Raw genomic sequence first — 22,747 nt, forward strand, 5'->3', positions numbered from 1 at the left:
CAACATCCAGGATTATGGCATTTGGGACTGTATCTTTTGGGATTATGATCCAACCCATTTAGGAGAAGGCTGTCCTCGTCCAGGTCCTCTGCCTGCCTGGTTACTTCTATTAAGTCTTGACAAAGACAGTAGTCTGGCTCACTGAGCTTTTAGGTCAAACCCCAAGACCGCAAGGCTGGAATACTTGCCTTTCCCAGAGTCCCAACACATTCTCTGTGCCTTTGTATACGCTATTCCCTGGCCTAAAGGCTCTTCTGTTTCTTGTCCACTTGGGAAATTTCTACCTACTTTCAATCTTTCTAATCTCCTCAGGAGACTGGAGGATCTCTCAAAGTTGACTGGAAGTCTATTTCCTCCTTCAGTGCTTCCAATGACAACTTAATAACCTCTAATGTATGTATTATAATCATTATTTGCATGCTGTCTCCCCACAGAAAGGTAAGTGCTTCTAGGGTGGGTCTGAGGTGGGTCACTGTGTCTCCCAGGATCTAAACCTTGCCTGGAATCATTAAGTGTTCAACAGGTATTGTCTGAAGAACTGAAGAATGATGAACTCATGGAAGAAGTCAGTTGAGGTTTCCTTTGAGCCACCTTACGAAGGTTTGCACAGAGACTTCCTAAATGACTCCAGTTCTGGGCTAACTCCTTAAGATGAGCCTCTGAATCAGATGTGGGCTTCTTTCATCTTAAAGCTTAATCCTGAGCTCATTACTTTCCAAATGCTTTCTGTCATCTGGGACTTTTGACAGAGATAAGACATGCTAGAAATAGATATTTCCAGATCCACTTCTTAAATAAAGGCCATCCCCAAGAGTCTCCCAGGTATGTGAGAAGGGAAGAGGACTTACATTTGTTAAGCATCTACTACATGCCACAATAAACTTGTGAGGCAGATACCAATATCCCATTTTATGGATTCTTGCTACTTAAAGTGTGGTCAGAGAAGCAGCAGCCTCAGTGTTACCTGAGGGCTGGTTAGAAATACACAGTGTTAGGCCTCACCCCAGACCTACTGAAGCACAATCTGCATTTTAACAAGATCTCCAGGTGATTCGTCTGTGATATAAACTTTAAGAAGCACTGTTATAGATGAGGAATCTGGGATCAATGAAGGTAATTAACATGCCAAAGGTTACACAGCTGCTGTGAGCTGGGATTTGAACTCATGTCTGCATTTTCTAAAAGGCTGTATATTTCCCACCACACTGCTACTGACACTCATGCCAAGCTTGTAGCTTAGAAAAACACATCTAACTTTGTATGAAATATATTTTAAAAACTTTATTGTAGCATGGTTCATTATTTCAAAATTGAAGAATACAGTTATTTTAAAAAGTTCACATCCCACATTACCAAATACAAAAAATCCTGGTCATAGAGGTTTCTTGCCTTGGCATGTCAGAATTAAAAATCTTTCTAGTTTATTTCTAAAACAGCTAAAGGTACTGGATTGTTGCCTTGGTGATTAAAATTCATGTAACTTCTTGGTTCTCCAATGTCTCCTTGAGAGACTGAAGCCCGGGATCAAGATTACAGGCCTTGGGGGGTCCTAGCAGACATTAAACTGTCTGCACAATTTGAAAAAGTACTTAACTTCTTTGGGGCTGTTTTCTCAGTAATAAAGCAGGCTAACAATTACCCACATGGAGTTGATGTTAGGGATAATGACATCACGTATACACTGGAACACAGCAAATACTCAGTAATGTGAGACACTATCACACTATCGCCATCATCAGTATCTACAGTAGCCTCAGACCAGATGACACATCATCAGGAAAATCACCCAGTTAACTAGGCTAGCAAACATTGTTATTCCAGAAGTTTGCCAGCCAGCAGGCATACTTAACATAGACATGATTTATTAGTAATCAATACATTTAAGAAAGTTGTAGGCTTTTTTAGTGATTATCAAAATGACATGCTTAATTTATTTTATGATAACCCTGCAGCAATCAGGGACCAAATTAACCATACTTTTCTTTCTACTTTGGAGCCAGGGACAAGGAAGGAAAGTGTTACTTAGAAAAAGTATAAGGAATGTAGAAGAGACACGGGAAAAACAATGAATGTAATACACACCACAACACTCCATGTCATACATGTGCATAATTTTATAGTATATAAAGCACTTTCTCGTATATTATCTTATCTGATTCTCACATACTGTGAAACATTGTCTCCATCTTAGAGGTGAGGAAACTGAGGTTCAGAGAACAAACGACACTCAAGTCACAGAACCTAAGCACAACAGTTGTGGCAGAAACACAAACCCAAGTCTTCTGAACCCAGCCCAGGGCTACTTTCTACTAGACTACCCAAGTGATTTAAATTTACTACTCTCACAAAGAGAGATGTTCAGCGTCAGAAAATCACCCCCAGGACCAGTTCCCAGCAAGTTTCTACAGCCCCATCCGCAGTGGTGACCTACCCAGCCTAACATACACATCCTTTCATAGACTGCTCCTAAAAGAGAAAAGGGCTGCTTCTCTTGAACCTGATACTTGAGAATAATTTCTGTTTGGGGATCCTTTGTTTGGCTATCTGGAAACAATGTTCAACATCTTTTCAACCTCCTTCTTATGCTAATTACAGCTCATCAGCATCTGGACACCCACAAGCAAAATCAATCTGGCTACAAAAGCAAGCCAACAACATTTTCTTACCATAAAAAAAACAAACAAGTAAGACTGCAAGATGATTAAATACACAGAGCATTTCCCCAGCAACCTGCAGGCTGCTGCATATAAAAATCACATCCAATATTACAAGAGTCCAGGAAGGTAGACACTAACAAACATCTCACACACGTAATTGTATTCTTTATGAGCAGTGAAATGTATACAAGTTTATTTTCAGTTTACTCCCTTCCACATTATATCTTCTGTTAGATGCCAACATGTCTAACACATTCAAGTATTCACACATTTAAAAAAATACCATTTGAAAGGCATCTTCACTTCCTCTTCTTATGCTATAACCAAATGAACCTAGATGCATTAGCCTTCAGTCTACAACTCACTGTCTTACTACCCTGAAGTCCCAACACATTCACAACACTTAGAAGAGCCAGTGTGGGCCAGGCATGGTGGCTCATGCCTGTAATCCCAGCACTTTGGGAGGCCGAGGGGGGCAGATCATCTGAAGTCAGGAGTTCCAGACCAGCCTGACCAACATGGTGAAACCCTGTCTCTACTAAAAATACAAAAATTAGCAGGGCATGGTGGTACATGCCTGTAATCCCAGCTACTTGGGAGGCTGAGGCAGGAGAATCGCTTGAACCCAGGAGGTGGAGGTTGCAGTGAGCTGAGATGGCGCCACTGTACTCCAGCCTGGGCAACAACAGCGAAACTCCATCTCAGAAAAAAAAAAAAAAAAGGAGGAGCCAATGTCACCATCCAAGCCCAGCTCACCTCCCCAAACTGCTATTACCTCCACAACCTAATCATTTAACCTGAAGTTTATCCTGCCTTCTAAAAATATAGTCTAGCTCCTAACTGTATTAAAAGGTCCACCGCTGCTAAAAAATGCCCAAGATGCAGTGAGTAAAAACAGTATATCCATCATGATTCCCTTTATACAAAATTACACACACACACACACACACACACACACACACACACACTCCCTAACATGGTGTTTGAATGGATGGCGTCCATGATGTTTTCAGTAATTAACTCTGGCTGGTAGGATTGGGGGTGATTTTTACTTTCCCTTCATCTTTTTTCACAATTTAAAAATTTTCTACATGAGTTTATTTTATTCATACTCAGATAAAGCAATAAAGCTGCGTTGAACAAGTCTTCCCCAAAGACCCACCATTCAAAAATCTTCTAGTGGCACAGAGAGAAAGTAAAAGGGCTGCTTACCAAGGCTTGTGCTATGAGAATTCTGGCCAGTAGCTCTCAACACTAGCTGGGCAACAGAATCTAGACCCCCACCCCCTTTTTTTTCTTTCATTATTCTCTTTTTATAGAAGGATCTGGAGCTTTTTAAAAATATAGCTGCTTGGAGCCCCAGTCCTCAGAATTGCTGGAGGAGGGACATGTATTTTATCAAAACTCTTTAGGTGATATTGATCAGTCAGGGTAGAAACTACATATTTATGTCTCATTCTCAAGAGGGGGACAACAGGGAAAAAGGCCAGAATGCTAAGGGAAGTGTTTACCTAAAGGCACGTAACTTTGCAAGGTAACCATGCAGGGAATGGTTAGGAACAGAAACTGAAGGTTGGGCAGTGCTGGGCATCAGGTATGGAAGACCACGAGTAGAGTGGATACAGTGGGTAGATAGATAGGTCTGAAGGCCAATAAGAGGCACAAAAAGTGAGGCAGGGCGAAAGGTCTGGGACTGAGAGATGAAGGTTATTTATGCAGTACTTGGGCCAAGACTACTGACAGCTTAAGAGACTGAAGAGAAAAGACACCAAACAGTTTAAATGAGTCCCACTACTGGTTAGCAACCTTAATTTATGATTTAAAAAACCAAAACAAACCAAAAACAGAAGAGCGCTGCTTGTGATTCAGTTTTTGGAAGCTGCAGGAAAATCCTAGGTTCAGTTCCTAGGAAGGCCAGGTACTGGCTGTGTGACCTTCAGAAAATGACAAGTTATCTGGGCCTCAGTGTTCTCATCTGTAAACTATGGGTAATAACACACAGCTCATAGGGTTATTGTGAGGATTAGGTAAAATGAGCTAATATATTAAAAGCCTATTAGTGGACAAAGAACAAAAAAGGCCCCCAAATGGCAACATTAGGAAGCATATCCCAGTAAAGATTAAGTGTTCAATTTTAATAAACCAGATCCCACAGTTAATTACTGCCTAGCTCCTAAGTTATTTCCCCATTTTGGCACCACCTACAAATGCTGGAGAAATAACTAAAGGAGTCTGGCTATTTCTCTACTTTTGTTTCTACATTGCTGGCATTTGTTTTATCTATATAGATATACTACACCCTAAACTATTTCTATAAAACTTCATCAAGATTATAAATGAAAACTAACAGAGTCCTACTGACACAATAACAGAGCATCAATGGAAAATTCTATTTCTAAAATAAGAATTCTGGTAATGCTGCCCCTAAAGAGCCAAGTTTCTACCTGGCAAAATGAAAAACAAAAGAAAAACAGGAGTGATAAGTGTTTCTCCTTCATCCTCCCCAACCAAGCCCTCAATATCAAAACTGAATTTGGGCTAATTACCTGAAACTATCAAAATAACTGAAATTAGTACTATACCTACGACCTGTAAAACTTCGGGAGAGTCCTCTGTCAGCAGAGCAGAGTTAAAATAACTAGCCTAACAGCAATGACTACTAACACCTAATGAATACTTACTAGGTACTAGGGCACCAGTACCGTCCTCAACACTGTCCAGAGATTAACTAAGTCAATCCTTGCAACAGCTCTATAGGTCCTTCCAGGTCTGGCTTCTGCTTAGCTGTCTAATCTCCACACTCTCCTCGGCAAGGACTGGCAAAAGACTGGTCTCAGAGAATGCTCCTGTGGAACTTGGTAAAAATACAGATCCATTGACTTTATGCAGACTGCTGGAATTAGAAACTCTGAGAACACGTCCCCAACATTTTCAATGAGATTCCAGATGATTCTGATGGTCAGCTAGGTTTAAGGCTCACTGCAGTTTGTCCCTCCCAACTTTTTTTTTTTTTTTTTTTAATACATGCTGCTTTTTCCATTGACTTTCCTTTACCTGGCTAACTTTTACCAAAGGTTTGGCTCAGGGGGCCACATTCCTGATGGGTGGGGGCTGTTTCTAATCACCGGTTCTCTCACTACCCACGTTGGACGGGGCGCTCCCCCTGTGCTCCCACAGTGCCTCACACTTCCTTCTACATCTTTACCTTGTAACATAAATGCAGGTTTCAGTGTCTGTCTCCCTAGCTGAGCTGTCAGTTCATTCACCTTACATTTTTACCTCATAATAGAAATGCAGGTTTCTATGTCTCCCTAGCTGGGCTGTGTGAGCCTGTTCAGCTTCTAGCTACAGCACCAAGCCTGACACAAAGCAGGGACTAGTGGTTTGTTTAATATAAGAATGAATGAAGCCTCACTGACCTACCTTTGGGGCATCTATCCATAGAAATAGACCCTCTGCAAGGGCAGTCTAGAATGGGAGCTTCAAACTGAAACAGAAGAGTCTGGTACCTGTTTGAAGACGTAATGAATTTGAAAAGTGCTAGCATAACCAGGATCGTAACTGAGGGTCCACGGTAATATGCCATCATGAAAAACAGTGGCTGTCCCATTTCCCAGGAAGCTCCTGTTATGACCCAGCCTACCCACATATAAAGTCCTGGGTCACAGCTAGGCTTCACAACCACAAAAGGCAAGAGATTTATATCCTATATGTAAACATGAAAACTGGAAGAGGTAGGGACCCATTCTATTTTTGAAAGAAGGCAAATGTGCAATAACTATATTACTATATTGAATGCTACCTGCTAGAGACTATGTCAGACACTCATGATCATTATTTGTAACAAAACATTCTAAGAAAGGTTTTATCAGGCTTATCTGACTGAGGAGGAATTCAAGGTCCAGAGAGAAGAAATAACTTGCCCAAGGCCACTAGCTAGCTTGCAGATAGAGCTGGGTTTGAAATCAGGCCTATCTGCCTACAAAAGCAATCTGCCTTCTATGACTTTGTGCTGCCTCTGGATTACCAACCAGAAGACCACTGGAGCCACCCTGGTGTTGGAAGAGGCTTTAGAAGTAGACTTAGGCTCAAATGTTGCTTTGTCACTAATGTGCTAAACGGTATTTTGGTAACTGACAAACTCTCTGAAACTCACCTGTGAAAAGATGACAGAAATGCCTAATTCATAAAGGTACTTTATGTGCACCTGTAAAGCCCTGAGGCTTAGTAGACAGATGCCCGATAAATGTGAGGTGACCATTCATCAGTTTTCCCCACTCCCTCGAAAGAGAACAGTTGCTTCCAGAATGGCAAATTCATCCTGTCTCACTGTCTTCTTCAATGGCAAACAGCTATGCTGTGCTCTACTTGGGAAAGACCTGTGGGTAAATCTTTAATATGACTTGAACCAGTTAACAAACCAGATGTGCACCACTCAAAATCATCCCCTCAAGCCTGATGAAAGGAACCCCAAATCCAAACACGTTATTTATTTCAGCATCCCTACATTTTGTCATCCGAGGTCAGGAATGAGACATGCAGCTGGAAGGAAAGGAATTGATCCAGAAACTATTCAATTATAAGATTTTCAAATAGCAACAAAAAACAACAGCAAGACATTTTCATCCTTATTTAACATAAACTGCTGCTAGTACATGGCTTAATGCCATTCTTAAATACTGTTCACTCTTCACTGGCTTGTTGTTCTGACCACTATAACCAACTCTGTCATTGTCAAGCTTGGAGAATACAAATATGGGCACCGGGGTGGTGGCAGCAGCCTCTGAATCCTCTGTTTATAGCTTAGACAGAGGAGAAATAGGGACCTGAGGTTCCTTGGTATATCCTCTCGGGGAAGGTTTTTATCTCATATTCCACACAGAACTGGCACGTTTACAGCCCGCCTCTAGGACTGGTAGATTCAGGAAGGAAAAGAAGTTCTTCTGGAAAGTACCTCTAAAATTACCAACATAGAAGGAGGAGGAATACAAACTGGAAACTCATCCTCATTCCAGCCACTAATACTAATGAAACAGGGTCTGTGCTAAGCACTTGATTTCTGTATTATTTCATTTAATCTTCACTTGTTACCCTTACGAGATAGATCCTAAGAGTATCCCAATTTTACAACAGAAGAAATTACAGGCTCAGAGAGGTTAAGCAACTTTTCCAAAGTCACAAAGCTGGTAAATGACAGAACCAGGAAACCAACCTAAGTCCTGTCTTTAATCCAAAACCCATGTTCTTCATCAGCCATATCACAATAACTAGCTATACACGCCTAGTGCCCACTGATCCCTCTGCCATTTCCTTCACTGGCATAATAATGAAATACTATGTATCCTTCGAAGAGTACTCAAATGTTATCTCATCTCTTAAGCCTTCCCAGAATCCCTAAGGATACTCCTTTCTCTGGGCTTCTTCAACCACTAATGGAACATTTATTATAGTGTGATGTCTGCAGTCAGTATTAAAATGATCTAAATCAACATTTATCAACCCACCTGTTATGGTCTAGATGTGGTTTATCCCCACCAAAACTCATGTTGAAATTTAACTGACAATGTAATGGTATTGAGAGGTGGTGAGACCTTTACAAGGCATCTGGGCTATGCGAGATCCACCCTCACAAAGGGATTAATGTAGTCTGGTGAGAATGAAGCAAGTCTTGCTCTTGCTGGACTAGATTAGTTACTGTGAGAAGGTTGTTATAAAGCAAGGCTGTCTCTTGTGTCTGTTCTCTGCACATGATCATTTCCCTTTTTGCCTTCCACTGTGAGTAGATGCAGCATGAGGCCCTCACCAGATGGGCTACCTGATCTTGGACTTCCCAGCCTCCAGAATTGTGAGCCAAATGAACTACTTTTCTTTATACATTATGCAGTCTCAGGTATTCTGTTATAGCAATGCAAAAATGGACTAAGATACCCCCGACATTGTGTTAGATTTGCATAAGTTACTTCAATTAATTCTTACCCAAGAAGGTAGGTATTAATTCTGATCTTAAGGATAAAAAAACAAACAAACATGTATTGAAAACTACTACAGGACAGATGCTGAGCAGCCTTATGGTACAACCATAAATTGGTTAACTCATTAACAACACTCTTTCATAATGCTCTTAACGACCAGCATGTGTCTCATGTTGATTACAGCCAGTACATGATACAAAGGTGTTAAATAAATTCATTTATTCATTCACTCAATATTTACTGAGCACCTACCATGCACCAAGCACTATGATAGGCAGTACAAATGCCAAACAACAATTTCATCAAGTTATTTTGCCATCTGCCCCTAATAACTTCTATAATTTGAAACAGTAAGAGTCCCCACCACTATGATGACTTGTCAAAGCACCAAGGTCTTCTGATCAAGAACTCTTGACTATCAGCAATTCAGAGAAGAGCAGGCTAGTTTGGACCCAGGACAACAAATAACAATGGCAATGACTTCGTGAAATGAGTGTGACATTTGTGATCAGGAGCTGAGGAACGGTCTCTCAGTTTAGCCACTTACCCACTATATGACCTAAAGCCATGATTTCAATGAGTCTCACAATGACCGCATCTTCAGAATGAGAAATAACACCAAGCTTGAGGGGCTGTTGTAAGGCTCAAACATGATTAGATGTGTAAAGACTCTCCTACAGGTGCTGAATATAGGGAATAACAAATGAACATATTGGCTGAAATTCTAATGCCTTTTGTTTCAGTCTGTACCATCATCTACCTCCCACCAGAAGTGTCTTCCTCTGTAAGCATTTCTGTTCTTGTGTTCCCTTTAACAATGAAATATTCTTGTCTAGTATGTCTTTGTAATTGTAATACAGTTTTGTGGTAAATATCAATAAAATTGCTTTTTCCCCCTTGTCTATTTTCCTACTTCTTCAAACTGTAAATTTGCTGAGGGCTGGGAGTCTCTCCTACCTGGGTGGTAACTTTGAGAGGACATGAGAATTGGGAGACTAAAGCAGAGACTTATTAAGGTTGCAATGAAGTTCAGGAGAGATGATGAGGGCAGAGCCAGAGGCAACGAAAAGGACCAGTTCAAGAGATTTTCTAAGGTGAATTCATAGGGCTGATGATCAATTACACGTGGTGAATATTAGAGTAAAGCATGGCATGTTGATTTCCACAGTGGGTGGTGGGGAGGAGGCTGGTGCCATTTACCAGGCAGAAAAGATGACAGCAGTGAAGGAATGGATATCGTTTTGAATAAGCTGAGTTTGAATATCTGGTGCTGTCTGCTGATTATTAGCTGTGTCAACCAGAGGTTGGGAGTGAGAACTAGATTGAAGATCTGGGAGTCAACGGCAGATAGATGAAGGTTAAAGCTGCAGGAGTAGATGAGATCACCCAAGGAGAATGCATGGAAGGAAAAAAGGGGAACTAGGGGAAGACACTGCCGATCTATTCAAAAACGAATGCCTGAGGGCCAGGCAGAGGAAAAGGATCTGGAGATAGAATACTAGGAACAGCAGTCTCCCCCAGGACAAGCATTGTATTCTGTTCCTTGTCTCCACTGGATCTGTCACATACTAGGTCTTTGCTATATTTTGAACATAGCAGGAGCCCCAGTAAAAGCTGGCCTCAAACAATGCCATGTCATTACAGCCCAGCATGAAGACTTTTAAAAATGTTTTTTTTTTTGTCTGTGTTGGCTAACCTCCCTTCTTTTCTGACTGCAAGAAAGGTTTTGCCGTTTCCTTCTTCTAATCCTAGGAGGCGGTGTGGGAGCTCTGACCCGACTTCCTCACTGTTAGGAAGATACACAAGGCAGCTGTATGCTTCCCGACATGTGGAGTCCACCGGAATCACTTACAATTCTTTGCTGATGACAGAAAAGTATTCTTTAAAGCACTGACCTATCATCAACTGCTGTCACTGCTGAAAAGGTAAAAATGCGTGTATATACCTAGCATGCACACCACACACCTACATGCTGCTCGGTGGCTCACTCCCTTAAAGCTCTTAACAGCCTCCAGGGGAACTGTGTTAAAACAGTGCAATTAACTAGAACTGCTACAAACTCAATAACTCACATACCTAATGAAGCAATACGAGGAGAACTGGACCTATTTTAATAAGAATTTTTAAAAGAGACAAGAAGTAAAGGTCAGATGCCATTTCTGGATCCCACCTCTTTTCCTCTTTCCTCCTATTCTGAAGCAGTTAATACCAAGGAGACAATATATACTGTGCTATTCTTTTAAAACCAAGGAGGCAGCCAATCATGCTAGTGCACCCAAGGGCAAATCATTTCTTTCCAACCCATCCCCCAAGCTTAGTGCCTCCCCTGATCTATTTCTGAAGGTTTTATTATGCAAACCTGAATGGATTTCAATTATAATAATTCTTTTCCTTCCCCACCCCAAGTCACAAAAAAGGAACTAAATTACCAGCATTCTAGGTTGTAAGGGCAGTTTTGCTTTTACTCCCCTATTTAGAGTCACCTTAATCTAGAAACTCCCATCTCTCAAGCCCTTCTGTTGGCTTGGGAACACAGCTGTTTTTATGTCACTCACTACTTAGCATAGCTTGACTCCTGACATTCCCATCAAGAATGGATTTGCCCATTTGCCCACAGTTATCATGGAGCAATTAGACCACAGGCCAGTAAAACCAACCTACCCTCTCCTGGCCCTCCCACAGTAGAGGTGTGGGCATTTTCTCTGCCTGGCCATCCCCATGGGTATGTGTGACTAAAGCCAGGGTGGGCAGAGGTGGAGACAGTTTAAGGTCTCTTATGGTGCCTGCTTTATTCTGGGGTCTATGCTAAGCATCTACATGTCATCTCATCTGACTCTCGCAAACACCCTTCATGGTGGATTCTAGCCTCATTATTTTACAGATAGGACAAGTGCGGCCCAGAGAGCTTAGGAATTTGCCCAAGATGGTACAATTGATAAGCAGCAGATCCATCTGTACCACCTCAGGCTGCACTGTGACTTTGGGAGTCACGGGAAGGCCCTAAGAGGTGACAGGGGCTATGATTGGACCAGGATGGTCTAAAAGAGGCAAACCAGGATGTGTGATATCATCTGAGGGACCAAAATAGATGCCCCTTTATCAACTAAGATGGACCCTAAGGTTCAGGAAATAAATGTCACCTACAGGTGGAGGGTTCAGGGCTCAGCTGGCATAGCAACTCCCTGAATTCCCATGGCTACAAGAAAAAAACACACTCTTGTGAAACTCCCTAACAATATCAGGCAAATTATCAGACCCCTCTTAACTCTGATTGGACAGAGGACTGGCCTTGCAAACATTCTTTTCCGATAAGCAACTGCAGACTTCCAGCCAGTTTCAACAAGCTCAGAGAGACTGTACACAAACTTTGTGTCTTACAGTTCACCTTTTGACATAAAGAGCCAAATCCTACCTCATTTTAATGCTAAAACCCTGCCCCAGAGTGAACACGGGATGTGTTACATATGTTTACCCATTGCGCATGCACTTGACTCCCCTCATAAATATGTGTAGCTTTCTCCCAAAACCTGCTGAATGTGTATGACTCTATTGACTAATACAGACCTTGTGAGGCCTAAAACCCAACCTGCCCTTTCGTTTTTTGAAGACAGAGCACCTTTGGTACACACCACAGACTGTCTCTTCCTAGTTTACAAACTCGTATCATCAACAAACCTCTCCTTTCTACTAGTTAGCCATCCTGGTGCTCTTGTGGACAACAGTGACAAGCCCCTGAAGCTTCACAAGAAAGAAAGAGAAGAGTGTGGGGTAGCTGCCTAGGGCTTCTGGCGAGCTGATTCCCAGGCCTCAGTGTTCCACCTAGGAGCTGGGCTACTCCTAGGTGCCTGTCATAGGGTGGCCTTGCCTATAGGGAAGGTCTGTGTAGAGCAAAGCTCTTGAGGTTGTGGCTCTAAAGTGGGGGTTCTGCCATAATCTCCAAGCCAATGTGACAGAGTTAAAACTTAGGGCTAGCAACCCACTCATTTTAGCATCCAAAAAAGCTGGGTGAAAGACCATTCACTCTAGGTGTATGACTGACTGACAACCATCAATCTGAACTGAAATCAACTGTATTGACTTCAACCTTGTAGGTTTCTGAGGAAAGTCCCAAACCCATGTTTGTCGTCAACGAGCCTTTCAGGGAAATGGATGTTCACTCACACAGTCAAGAAACATTTACTGTGCATCTATACCACATGCCAAGCACCACGGGACCAGGCAATGGGATCTAGAGGGAACAAGGCCATTGGTTCCATAATTTCAAGGGCCATGAAGGCAGAGTCCTGAAGATTCTGTCCTAGTCTAGGGGTTCATGACGTGCTTCCCTGAGAAAGAGACATCAAAACTAAGGACCAGGCCGGACACAGTGGTTCATGTCTATAATCCCAGCAATTTGGGAGGCCAAGGTGGGCGGATCACTTGAAGTCAGGAGTTTGAGACCAGCCTGGCCAACGTGGTGAAACCCCATCTCTACTAAAAATACAAAAAGTAGCTGGGTGTGGTGGTGGGTGCCTGTAGTCCCAGCTACTCAGGAGGCTGAGGCAGGAGAATCGGTTGAACCTGGGAGGCAGAGGCTGCAGTGAGCCGAGATCGCATTACTGCACTCCAGCCTGGGCAACAGGCCAGGAAAAAAAAAAAAAAGAAAAAAAAAAAACAAACAAAAAAACCAAGGACCAAGGACAACAAAGATAGCCAGGCAGACAGGTTGGAGAAAAATCACTGCACATGGAGGGAAGAGCACAGTGGAAGCCCAGGGGCAGGAATGAGCTGGGCATGCCCACCAGTATTCCTGATGGTCTGAAGCCACTGTGCTCTAGCTTAGCATACAAATCTGGCCCACTTACGTGAGAAGGGCTGGCACACAGAGGCCAACGAAGAGCACAGTCTTACTCAGAGGACAGGACAAAGAAACCCTGCACAGTGTGCACTGCTCTGCTCTGTCTCCATTCTCACTCTGCCATTCATGGCCAAAGGCCGGTTTGCAGGAGTGGCAGCAGCTGGCAGAGGTGGCAGGAGTGCAGGGCTGTGCTTTCTCCTTGTGGTTCACTTCTGCTTTCTGGGTGCTGGTCCACTCAGGATGCAGAGCTCATCCTCCCCAGCCATTACAGCCCAAACATGCCTTCTAGGAGATGTCTTACCAAGCCATTGCCCACACTAACATAATGTTATCACATTCCTAATGCGGGTACTCTAAAGCAAATGTACTGTTACCAGCATGCCACCGGGCATATTTTTCAGAAGAAAAGCAGCTGCTCACTGAATCTGTCACTTCCTCCTCTTCTCAGTGCCATGCCCACAGAGCAGGAGCCTGCTAAGGGCTGTTTTCCTTCACACTCTCTTCCAGCACACTCAAGATGCAGCCTCAGGTCTCTCAGTGGAACCCAGCAGGTCAGCCACAGCATCCACCCTGAGGAGCTTCCTGGGTCATAGGCAATCCTGACAACCAGAGCTTGTTGCTGAGAATCTGAAGGTGCAGCTATCAGAGCTTCTAGTTCACTAGTCCACTTCCCTCATCTTACAGACCAGAAAGCAAAATGCAGTGCAGGGAAGTTAAGCCAAGGTTCTAAAGTCGCACACCTAGTTAGTTGTAGAACCCATAGCTCGGTTGCTTTCCCAGTTCATCTCCTCTAAAAAAAAAAAAAAAAAAATAAGGATGCCACTAATACTTCATAGGTTGTGAGTTTTAAATATGATAGCAAATAGTGCAGCCGGGCCAGGGAAGTGGCAGGCTTTCACTAAATGGTGACTGTCTGAAAAGTTTATCTCCTAGATCTCCAGGACCTCCTCCATTCCCTCTCCCAGGGACTCATTTTGCTGAATTTTCAGTGGGGAAAAATCTAGCACGGGGTTAACATATTTATAGCGAGTGTTTGGTCAAAATGAGCTAAAATGAAGTCTCTACTTGTTCTCAGGTCTCTAGGCCACAGTATTTGCAAGGCCAGTTCCTCCGTTGCTCCAGCCAGATTTCTGGAGAGTTGATTTGATAGAGAAGATATGACTGAAGATAACTACTGAAGGTAGGTCACACCACCTTCCCTTTAGCCACTCCAAGTTGGGAGAGACCAAGCCAAGTCAATTGGAAAAGAGACAGGCGGGAGTTCTCAAACTTTCGTCTACGAGGATGAGGAATGCAAAAGATCCTGCAGATACTCATGCCAATTTCACCAAGCACTGACAAAAAAAAAAAAGCCTCCTAAACCATGGGACGAACATTGCTTCTGAGAAGACAGCCAAATGAGCCAGTCAGCTCAGCTTCTCCTCCTCTCTCAACACACTACCTCCCCACTCTTCTCCACCCGCTCCCCACACTTTAAAATAACCATCCAACCACGTAAATTCCCTGGTGCAAGTGTCTGCCAGCCTCCAGCAGAACTGTCAATGCTCATAAATCCCTGGCCTTCCAGATTGCACTGTGGCTATTTATTGGGGAGAGGGCTGCAGCAGGCCACTAGACAACAGCAGGAAGAGACGAGCCTAGCAATAACTACTCTGGTCACAGCGTCGCAATTCATGGCAGCATTTTGCTGGGAGTGCGCGCCATCAGGGAGGAGAAACATAAAAAGGGGAATTTGGGCTATAAACAGTTTATTTTGGCAATTCCTGATGTTGGCTGAATCATACTTTAGTACAGAAATACATGAAAGCACCACTCTGGAGGTGACATGTGTTGCCACCTCATTACTCTTTTCAAAAGGGTCTTCCATCAGAGAGACACCTCGCTACAAATTATAGTGAAGAAAACAAAACCCTCACACACAGACTTTATTAACAGTCCAGAAGGAAATGGAACAACCAGGATTCAAACAAGCAGAGAACTGGTGCAACAAAGGCTATCAGTGCCCTGGGGTCTCTTTTTCATTCATAAAAAATAAGAAAATAGTAAGAAAAAGGTAGCACTCTTCCTCTCTATCCCCCAAACACGTCAGAATTTTTCAAAGTAGTTCACATTTCCCTATTTCTCCTAATGCACCTAAATTAGGCTGACTCCTCCAGTGAACCCTACCTTCATGTTCCTTCTCAGTGGTTCCCACTTTCTTGATCTTCCTGGGAGATTTCATAAAGAGGGGAAAGATGGTTCGTAAGCCAAGAATGTCAACAAACTTATGGCAGTTGTCTGTGCCTTCGGGGCCAATCATGGCATGGTCCAGCACTTTCAGGGCACTGCTCCGGGAGATCTTCTTTTCCCTGTGAACAAAAGAGGTTTCAGATAAGGTATTTCATGGGGAAATTATAGTGCTTAAAAAAAAAGGGTATTTGCTGCCGTACACATTATATATCTAAATGGAAATATTACATACTTGTTAACAATTAGGAGAAGACGTCTACAATAGGGTGGACAAATTCTTACAGTCAGAATGATAAACACAAAAGGCAATACTCAAAATTCTTTATGAAGCATTACCACAATTACACATGAAAAATGTACATTAAAAGTGATTGGAAAGAAAGAGATTAAAATTAGATTATTTCAGGGTATTGAGATTATAGACATTTCATTATTCTTTTTTCTTTCTTTTTAACAGCTTTATTGAGACAATTCACATACTATACAATTTCTACCATTTAAAATGTACAACTCAAGGGGTTTTAGAATATTCACAGATATGTCAGCTACCACCACAGTCAATTATAAAACATTTTCATTACCCTGAGAAGAAACTACATACTCTTATCACCCCCTACCCTCTTCATCCCATCCTGGCCCTAAGCAACCACTGATCTATGTTCTGTCTTATAGATTTGCCTATTCTAGACATTTCATGTAAGTAGATACCATATATTATGTGTTCTCTTATGACTGGCTTCTTTCACCTGGCAATGTTTTCAAGGTTCATCCATGTTGTAGCATGTATCAGTACTTCATTCCTTTTTATTGCTGAATAACACATGCCACAATTGGTCCATTTATCAGTTGAAGGACATTTGGTTTGTTTCCACCCTTTGGCTATTATGATTAATGCTGCTATCAACATTGTTTCCTTAGTTTCATTTTTGGATTGCTCATTGCAAGCGTATAGAAATACAACTGGTTTTATTTCCTGCAACCTTGCTAAACTCGTTTGCTAGTTCTAATAATCTTTTAGTAGATTCCTTAGGATTTTCTATATACATTATGTTATCTGCAAACAGATAGTTTTACTTCTTTCTTTCTAATATAGATGCTTCTTATTTCATTTTATTGCCTAATTGCCCTGGCTAGAACCTCCAGGACAATGCCCAATAGCAGTGATGAGGGTGAAAATCCTAGTCCTTGTCTTAGGGGGAAAACGTCCACTCTTTCACCATGAAGTATGATGTCAGTTATGGGTTTTTGTAGAAGCTCTTTATCAATGGTTGAAGAAGTTCTCTTCTATTCCTAGTTGAACTATTGGTATGAAAGAATGTTGGGTTGTGTCAGATGCTTTTTCTGCATCTTATTTTTCCTTTTTCTATACCTCAGTTTCTCATTTTTCCATAATGAACATATAGAATTAAAAAAGATAAACTATTTTCAAGAAAAAAAAATAAAGGTGTTTTTCCCTCTTGAAGCAAAAGGTCATAGAATAATAGTGCCACTGGCTGCTATTCTTGCAGATACTTCCCTAGGGAGCATAATTTTTCTACAATCTTATATTATTTTTTAAAATACTCTGAAGTAGAGAGAAGCAAGTCAGTCATTTCCTATCTTGCTACAGCTGGTAAATAAACCAACCAAACCAATATGCAATATTTACTGGGCACCTACTTAGCACTGTGGTAGACACAAGAGAAAACAGTAAGAAATGGGTTCTGCTTCCAAAAAAAAAGCTAAATCTGGGGAGACCAAAGTAATATAAAAGGATGAGAGAAAAGTATAAATCAGCATATAATTTTCCCCATGTATTATTCAATCTACAAATATTTACTGGATAACTCTCACATGATTGGGAAAGATTGTGTCCCAGTTCTCAAGCAATTTACATTCTCATGGCAGGAGACAAAGAGAAATTGAGATACCTGATAATGGTTAGTGTCAAGGAAGTAAAACAAGGCCATGTGAAGGAATGACTGGCCTGGATCTCTTAGATTCAGTTATTAAGGAAAGCCTCCTAAGGAGTAACATTGTGTTGAGAACTGAGTGATAAATGAATCAGTCATGTAAATTTTAGGGGCAAAACAACATTCAAGACAGGAGGAACAGCAAGCACAGAGGTCCTGAAATAGAAATGAGCTATAGACAGGCGACTGGTGTGTTTGAGGTACACCAAGGAGCAGAGTGTTCCTAGCTTCGATCAGGGAGGGAAACATGGGCTGTATCAAAGGCCACAAGGCATCCAAGTGAAGAAGTGATTCCAGGAGTAAAGTGGATGCAATTCAACATGTTGGTTCTGAGATTGTCATGTGTTACATTAAAGTGAGAGAGACAAATTACATGTATTTGGGAGAGTGTGGGGAAAGAATAATATATATGTAAATATTTAAAATAAATGAACAAATAACTAGGTAACAAAATGATAAGTTAAGTACAGTGGGCACACAAGCAGGGAATACTTTAGTTAGAGGAAGGAGACAGTTTCTGAAGAGATTCCAGGCTGTTAAAAAAGCAAAATAAACGGCCACCAGATTCCACCATCAGGAAGCCACTAGCAACCTTCCAGAAAGCAGTGGTAGGGCAGAAGTGGAGTGAAAAGTAAAAGGAGGTGAGAAAGTAAGAGGGGTGAGTGTAGGTCACACCTTAGTAAAGCCTGGAGGAGGAACCCCAAGAGAGGGAAGCCGGGTCAAGATTTTTTTAAACTACTATTTTTAAGAAAAGCCAATGGTGATGAGGAGACCAAAGATAAACAAGGGAGAAATAAACAGCTAGAGAGAGGTAACTGGTCTTGCAAGAGAAGGCAGTACTCATCAAAAACAGGGTAATAACCCAGAGCCTTTCATCCAATTTCTCGCGTGAAAGCCGAAGAAAAGGAATCAGAAATAATATCCCCTTTGGACAGTCTTTTGTAGACACAACACTATTAAAACACTGCACTATTAAAAGTGCTACTGGTCACAAAGAGTGCTATCCTGGGTCAGACTGGCCAGCCAGGACTGGGTCCCAATAGTGGAGGAAAGGAGAGTAGGTACAAAGCTTGCTGACAGTGCCCCTTGGAGCTACAGGCCATCCTGGTTTACTTAGGACTGTTCCACTGAAAGTAACACAGCCCAGGACTCCTCAGTCCTGGGCAAAGAGAGAGAGCTGGCCATCCTACTTCATGCTAACCTATTCCTATCTTTATTGTCCTTGTGGATCAATCAAACAATACAAAGATTCACAAATGCCCGTCAATCCAACTACTGAGTTTCAAAGAAAAAAAGGCATATACTATTGAGCATATGTCTTTATGCAGCAGGCATTATGCTAGCTGCTAGGAATTATAAGGTCCTTGTCTTTAAGCAATTTAAGAAGAGGTAAATAAAAATGCTTTCAAAAGTCTGAAGCAATGGAAATTAAGTCCAAGATGATGAGAGGAGGAGATAATTTGCCTTATCTGGGAGAAGTCAGTGAAGGTGTCAAATGGCAGGTGACTTCTGCACCGAGTCTAAGGAATGAGTATTTTCCAGGCAGAGAAGGAAGAGCAAGGACACTGTTGGGAGCGGTGGGTGTACAGCACGTGCAAAGGTGTGTGCAGCCTGTAGGAGCACGCCAGCCAGGGATCTAGAGGTAGTTCTGAATGGCCAGTGGTGGAAGATGACTGAGGAGAGGTGGTGAGGAACATGGTCATGACAGGTTCCACACGTGCTGTCAGGGAACCCAGGCTCCATCCTGTAGATGTCGAGAAGGCGTGAGAATTTCAAATAAGGGAGGGCCCTGGACAGATACATTTCAGAAGGCTTAATCTGGCAGCAGTGTGAAGAAGCAATGGGAATGACAGCGCTTGGGGGTAAGGGAGGACAATTAGGAGACTCTGGCAACAACGAAATTGAGAAATGACCAAAGGTTCTGACTACGGCAATGGTATGAAAAAGGCCTATTTGAGAGAAGCATGAAATCTTAAATATGAGGAGCCAGGTAAACAAGGCTCCAAATTCAGTAGAAAGGGATTTTTTGTATTAAAATGAAAATTCTAACAGAAACTTGTTTTCACTGCAGCTGGACTTTAGCATCTTACAAGCTTGAATTTATAAAGGTCATGACTAGGGCAGATAACCATGTGAGCAAAATTTAGGAAATTGAGATATAATATCTGTATTGTTTAGTCACTCAGGAAAAGGCCTCTTGAAATGAATGGCAGTTATAAAATAGGGCACCTTCAGTTACCATTCAGCATACACTCAAACCATTTCACAAATAACACAGAACTGTTTGAAATACAATTCAAAAGACTCTGGTGTAGCCAAGCCTCTCTTTTTTTTTCCTGCCTAAGCAAATTCAACAAACAAAAGATTTCAAAAGTAAAATCCTTCTTCAGGTAGGCAGTGTAAGACACGTTTAGAGGGGGCAGTAATTGCATATTGATCACCATTTAGGCAAGCAGCATGGAGGTGAACTTTGGAATATTCACTGGGCTTGAGTTCAGGCTTTTACCAGTCAATAGCTGTTTGGCCTGACTTCCTTGGGTTGACTTTATTTGAAATATTTATTCTACTGGAAGACAAGTAGTTTATCTCAGTCTTGTCTGGGTTCATCAGGCTGTCGATCACGCTAGGACCAATGTGAACGCTAGCCTCTATAAAACTGGGGGGGTTGTGGGAAACGGTGAAGAGTCATCCACTGCTCCCTATTCTGCTAACAGTGAGCCTTCTGATGTGGGAGAAAACGTTTTCCGTTGTAGTTTTAATTAGCTTATTCTTCTTTATTATGCAAAAACACTTTTGCTATAAACACAGATTCTGAGTATGATTTTCTTTGTTCATTTGTTCCCTCATGAAATATTTATGAGGTACCTGGCAGGTGCCAGATATTAAGTCCAGGATGCAGAGACAAGGCACAGCTCATTGCTCCCAAGGAGTCTGGTCCACAGGGGAGACAGACATGCAGAGAATGGGCAGACTGAGAAAAGCTAAGTCCTATGGTGGAGGTATATACAAAGCAGAGAGTGAACGCAGGAAGGAGGGCTGACCATGTCTGAGTCAGGGAGGACTCACAAAGGAGATGATGCCTGAACCAAGCTTCAGGGGATGTTTTTCTTGGATACGCAAAGAGGGGGAGGGTATTTCATGCAGAAGGAAACAAGAGCACATGCAAAGACAGGCGTAAGCATGGGACATTCAGGGAAGTGGAGCATGGTACTGCTAGAATATAAAGAGTAAGAAGAGGGGCAGCAGCAAAATAGAAGACAGGTTGACTTTTGTGTATAAGAAAGATTATGCTTGCTACAGTGTGTTGGATAGTAATGGGGATGGGGGAGCAGAAGGAAGCGAGAAACAATATTAGAGGCAGAAAGACTGGTAGGAAAGGCGGGGATACAAAGGGTTGAGTTCTGATTGAACCTGAGATGCCTGTGGAACATGGCAGTGATGTCCAGCTTGAACTTCTATGTCTGAAGTCCAATAATGAAGTCACCAATAGGGAAAATTTTGAAAGAGTCATCAAATCTATGTGCAGTAATTAATCCATGGTGTGAGTAAGATTACCCTGGGAGGGTACAGAAAGTATTCAGAACAGAAGACTAGGACCTTGAAGGAAACTTATTTGAAGGACAAATGAAAGAGGTAAAATCCTCTCCTTTCCTGGACAAGGGAGACTGAATAAAAAAAAAAAAAAAAGCAACAAGGTGTTCTTTAAAATATTCTGTGAACCATAAACTAATCCTGGCAAGAAATCTGGATAATGCCACATGAGATCATATTTTGTTTGTTTTACAATGTACATGATAAAGTTCACTTACATTAGAGTCTGAAATATAAAATCACTTTACAGGATCCAGGATTTCTATGAATTAGACAGTAAGATCAATAGGAAGACAGCCAGAGGGTGGGGTGGGTGGAAAAAGAAAAACAGAAACAAAAAATAAATAAATAATAAATACAACCACAGGCAATTTCAAGTTACTAATATGATGTCACTAAATGCAGTGATAGGAAGAGATGTGCACCATCAGCTCTCATGAACCCATATGAGCCGGTTCCAACGCATCACCACTCATATCACCCCCACCGCCCACCACAGACCTCACACTTGGCCATGTGACTGTGCACGGCCAATAAACCGTGAATGTAAGTAACATGTGCACTTCAGAGGGGAAATCTTAAGATTTATTGCATTATGCGGTCTCTTCCCTCTACCATGAGACAGGCATGTACCATGAAGCACTGCTCCTTCAGCCTAAGTCCTGAAATAAAGAAGGTGTAGAGCTGAGCTTCTGATGGCCAGTGATGAATGAATCATGAGTGAAAAATAAACACCTATCATTGAAAGTCCTTGAAATTTTGGGCTTGTTATTCTAACAAATAACCATGTTATGACTGAGGCCTAATATATGATAGAGCAAAGTTGCTAAATATAAGATCAATACACAAAAGTTAATTGCATTACTATCCACCAGGAATAAAGAATAAGAAAATGTAGTTTAAAAAGTGTCGTATACTGCTGGACTTCCACTCTGGGCCAAAATGGGGTAACAAGGACTGGATTTACATCCTCCCTAACCCTGAAAGTTAAAAAAAAAAAAAAAAAAAAGATGAACAAAACAATGGTTTTTATAGACACTTGACATCAGGAGGATAACATATGCAATGAGCCCAGCTGACTGCCTGGAGAGTTTCCAGGCCTCGGAGAAGGGAGGAGACAGAGCTAGGAGTCCAGGCAGACCAATGCAGCTAGAGTTCACAGGGCAGAGGAGCACAGCAGGGAGCTGCACAGAGATCTGCAGAGGCCCCTTCTAGTCTCCAGTACTGACAAGCGCAAGCATGTGAGGAAACTAATCACTGCCGCAGAGAGAAGCTGCCTAAGAGAAGTAGGAAAAGACAATCCCAGAGCTCACAGAGGGCCAGGAATAGTTACTATTCCCACCAGTTACGGTAGAAAAATCTTATTAATTCACAGTGCACCTGGCGGAGTACTAAGATGGGCAGTGCTTCAGTAGCGAGGCATTATTAGCCAAAGACTAATCTGGTCCTGCCTAACACAGCTTAAAAGTCAGTCTCAAAAGAACCAAACTATCTCCAAGTAACTTTGTA

At 42.0% G+C, this 22,747-nt stretch overlaps 1 protein-coding gene across 4 annotated transcripts in view; it reads right to left on the bottom strand.

Annotated features, from left to right (window-relative positions):
• The window catches only part of CTNNBL1 (catenin beta like 1), a 179,035-nt gene that overhangs the window by 53,547 nt on the left and 102,741 nt on the right, over positions 1-22,747 (bottom strand). For all 4 annotated transcript variants that reach the window (XM_058433222.1, XM_058433220.1, XM_058433221.1 and 1 more), the window contains one exon: positions 15,633-15,814. In XM_058433222.1, coding sequence (XP_058289205.1) covers positions 15,633-15,814 — 182 coding nt within the window. The remainder of the gene's footprint in view (positions 1-15,632; positions 15,815-22,747) is intronic.

This window comes from Hylobates moloch, unplaced genomic scaffold, assembly GCF_009828535.3.
Source record: "Hylobates moloch isolate HMO894 unplaced genomic scaffold, HMol_V3 SCAFFOLD_21, whole genome shotgun sequence".
Taxonomy (NCBI): Eukaryota; Metazoa; Chordata; class Mammalia; order Primates; family Hylobatidae; genus Hylobates; species Hylobates moloch.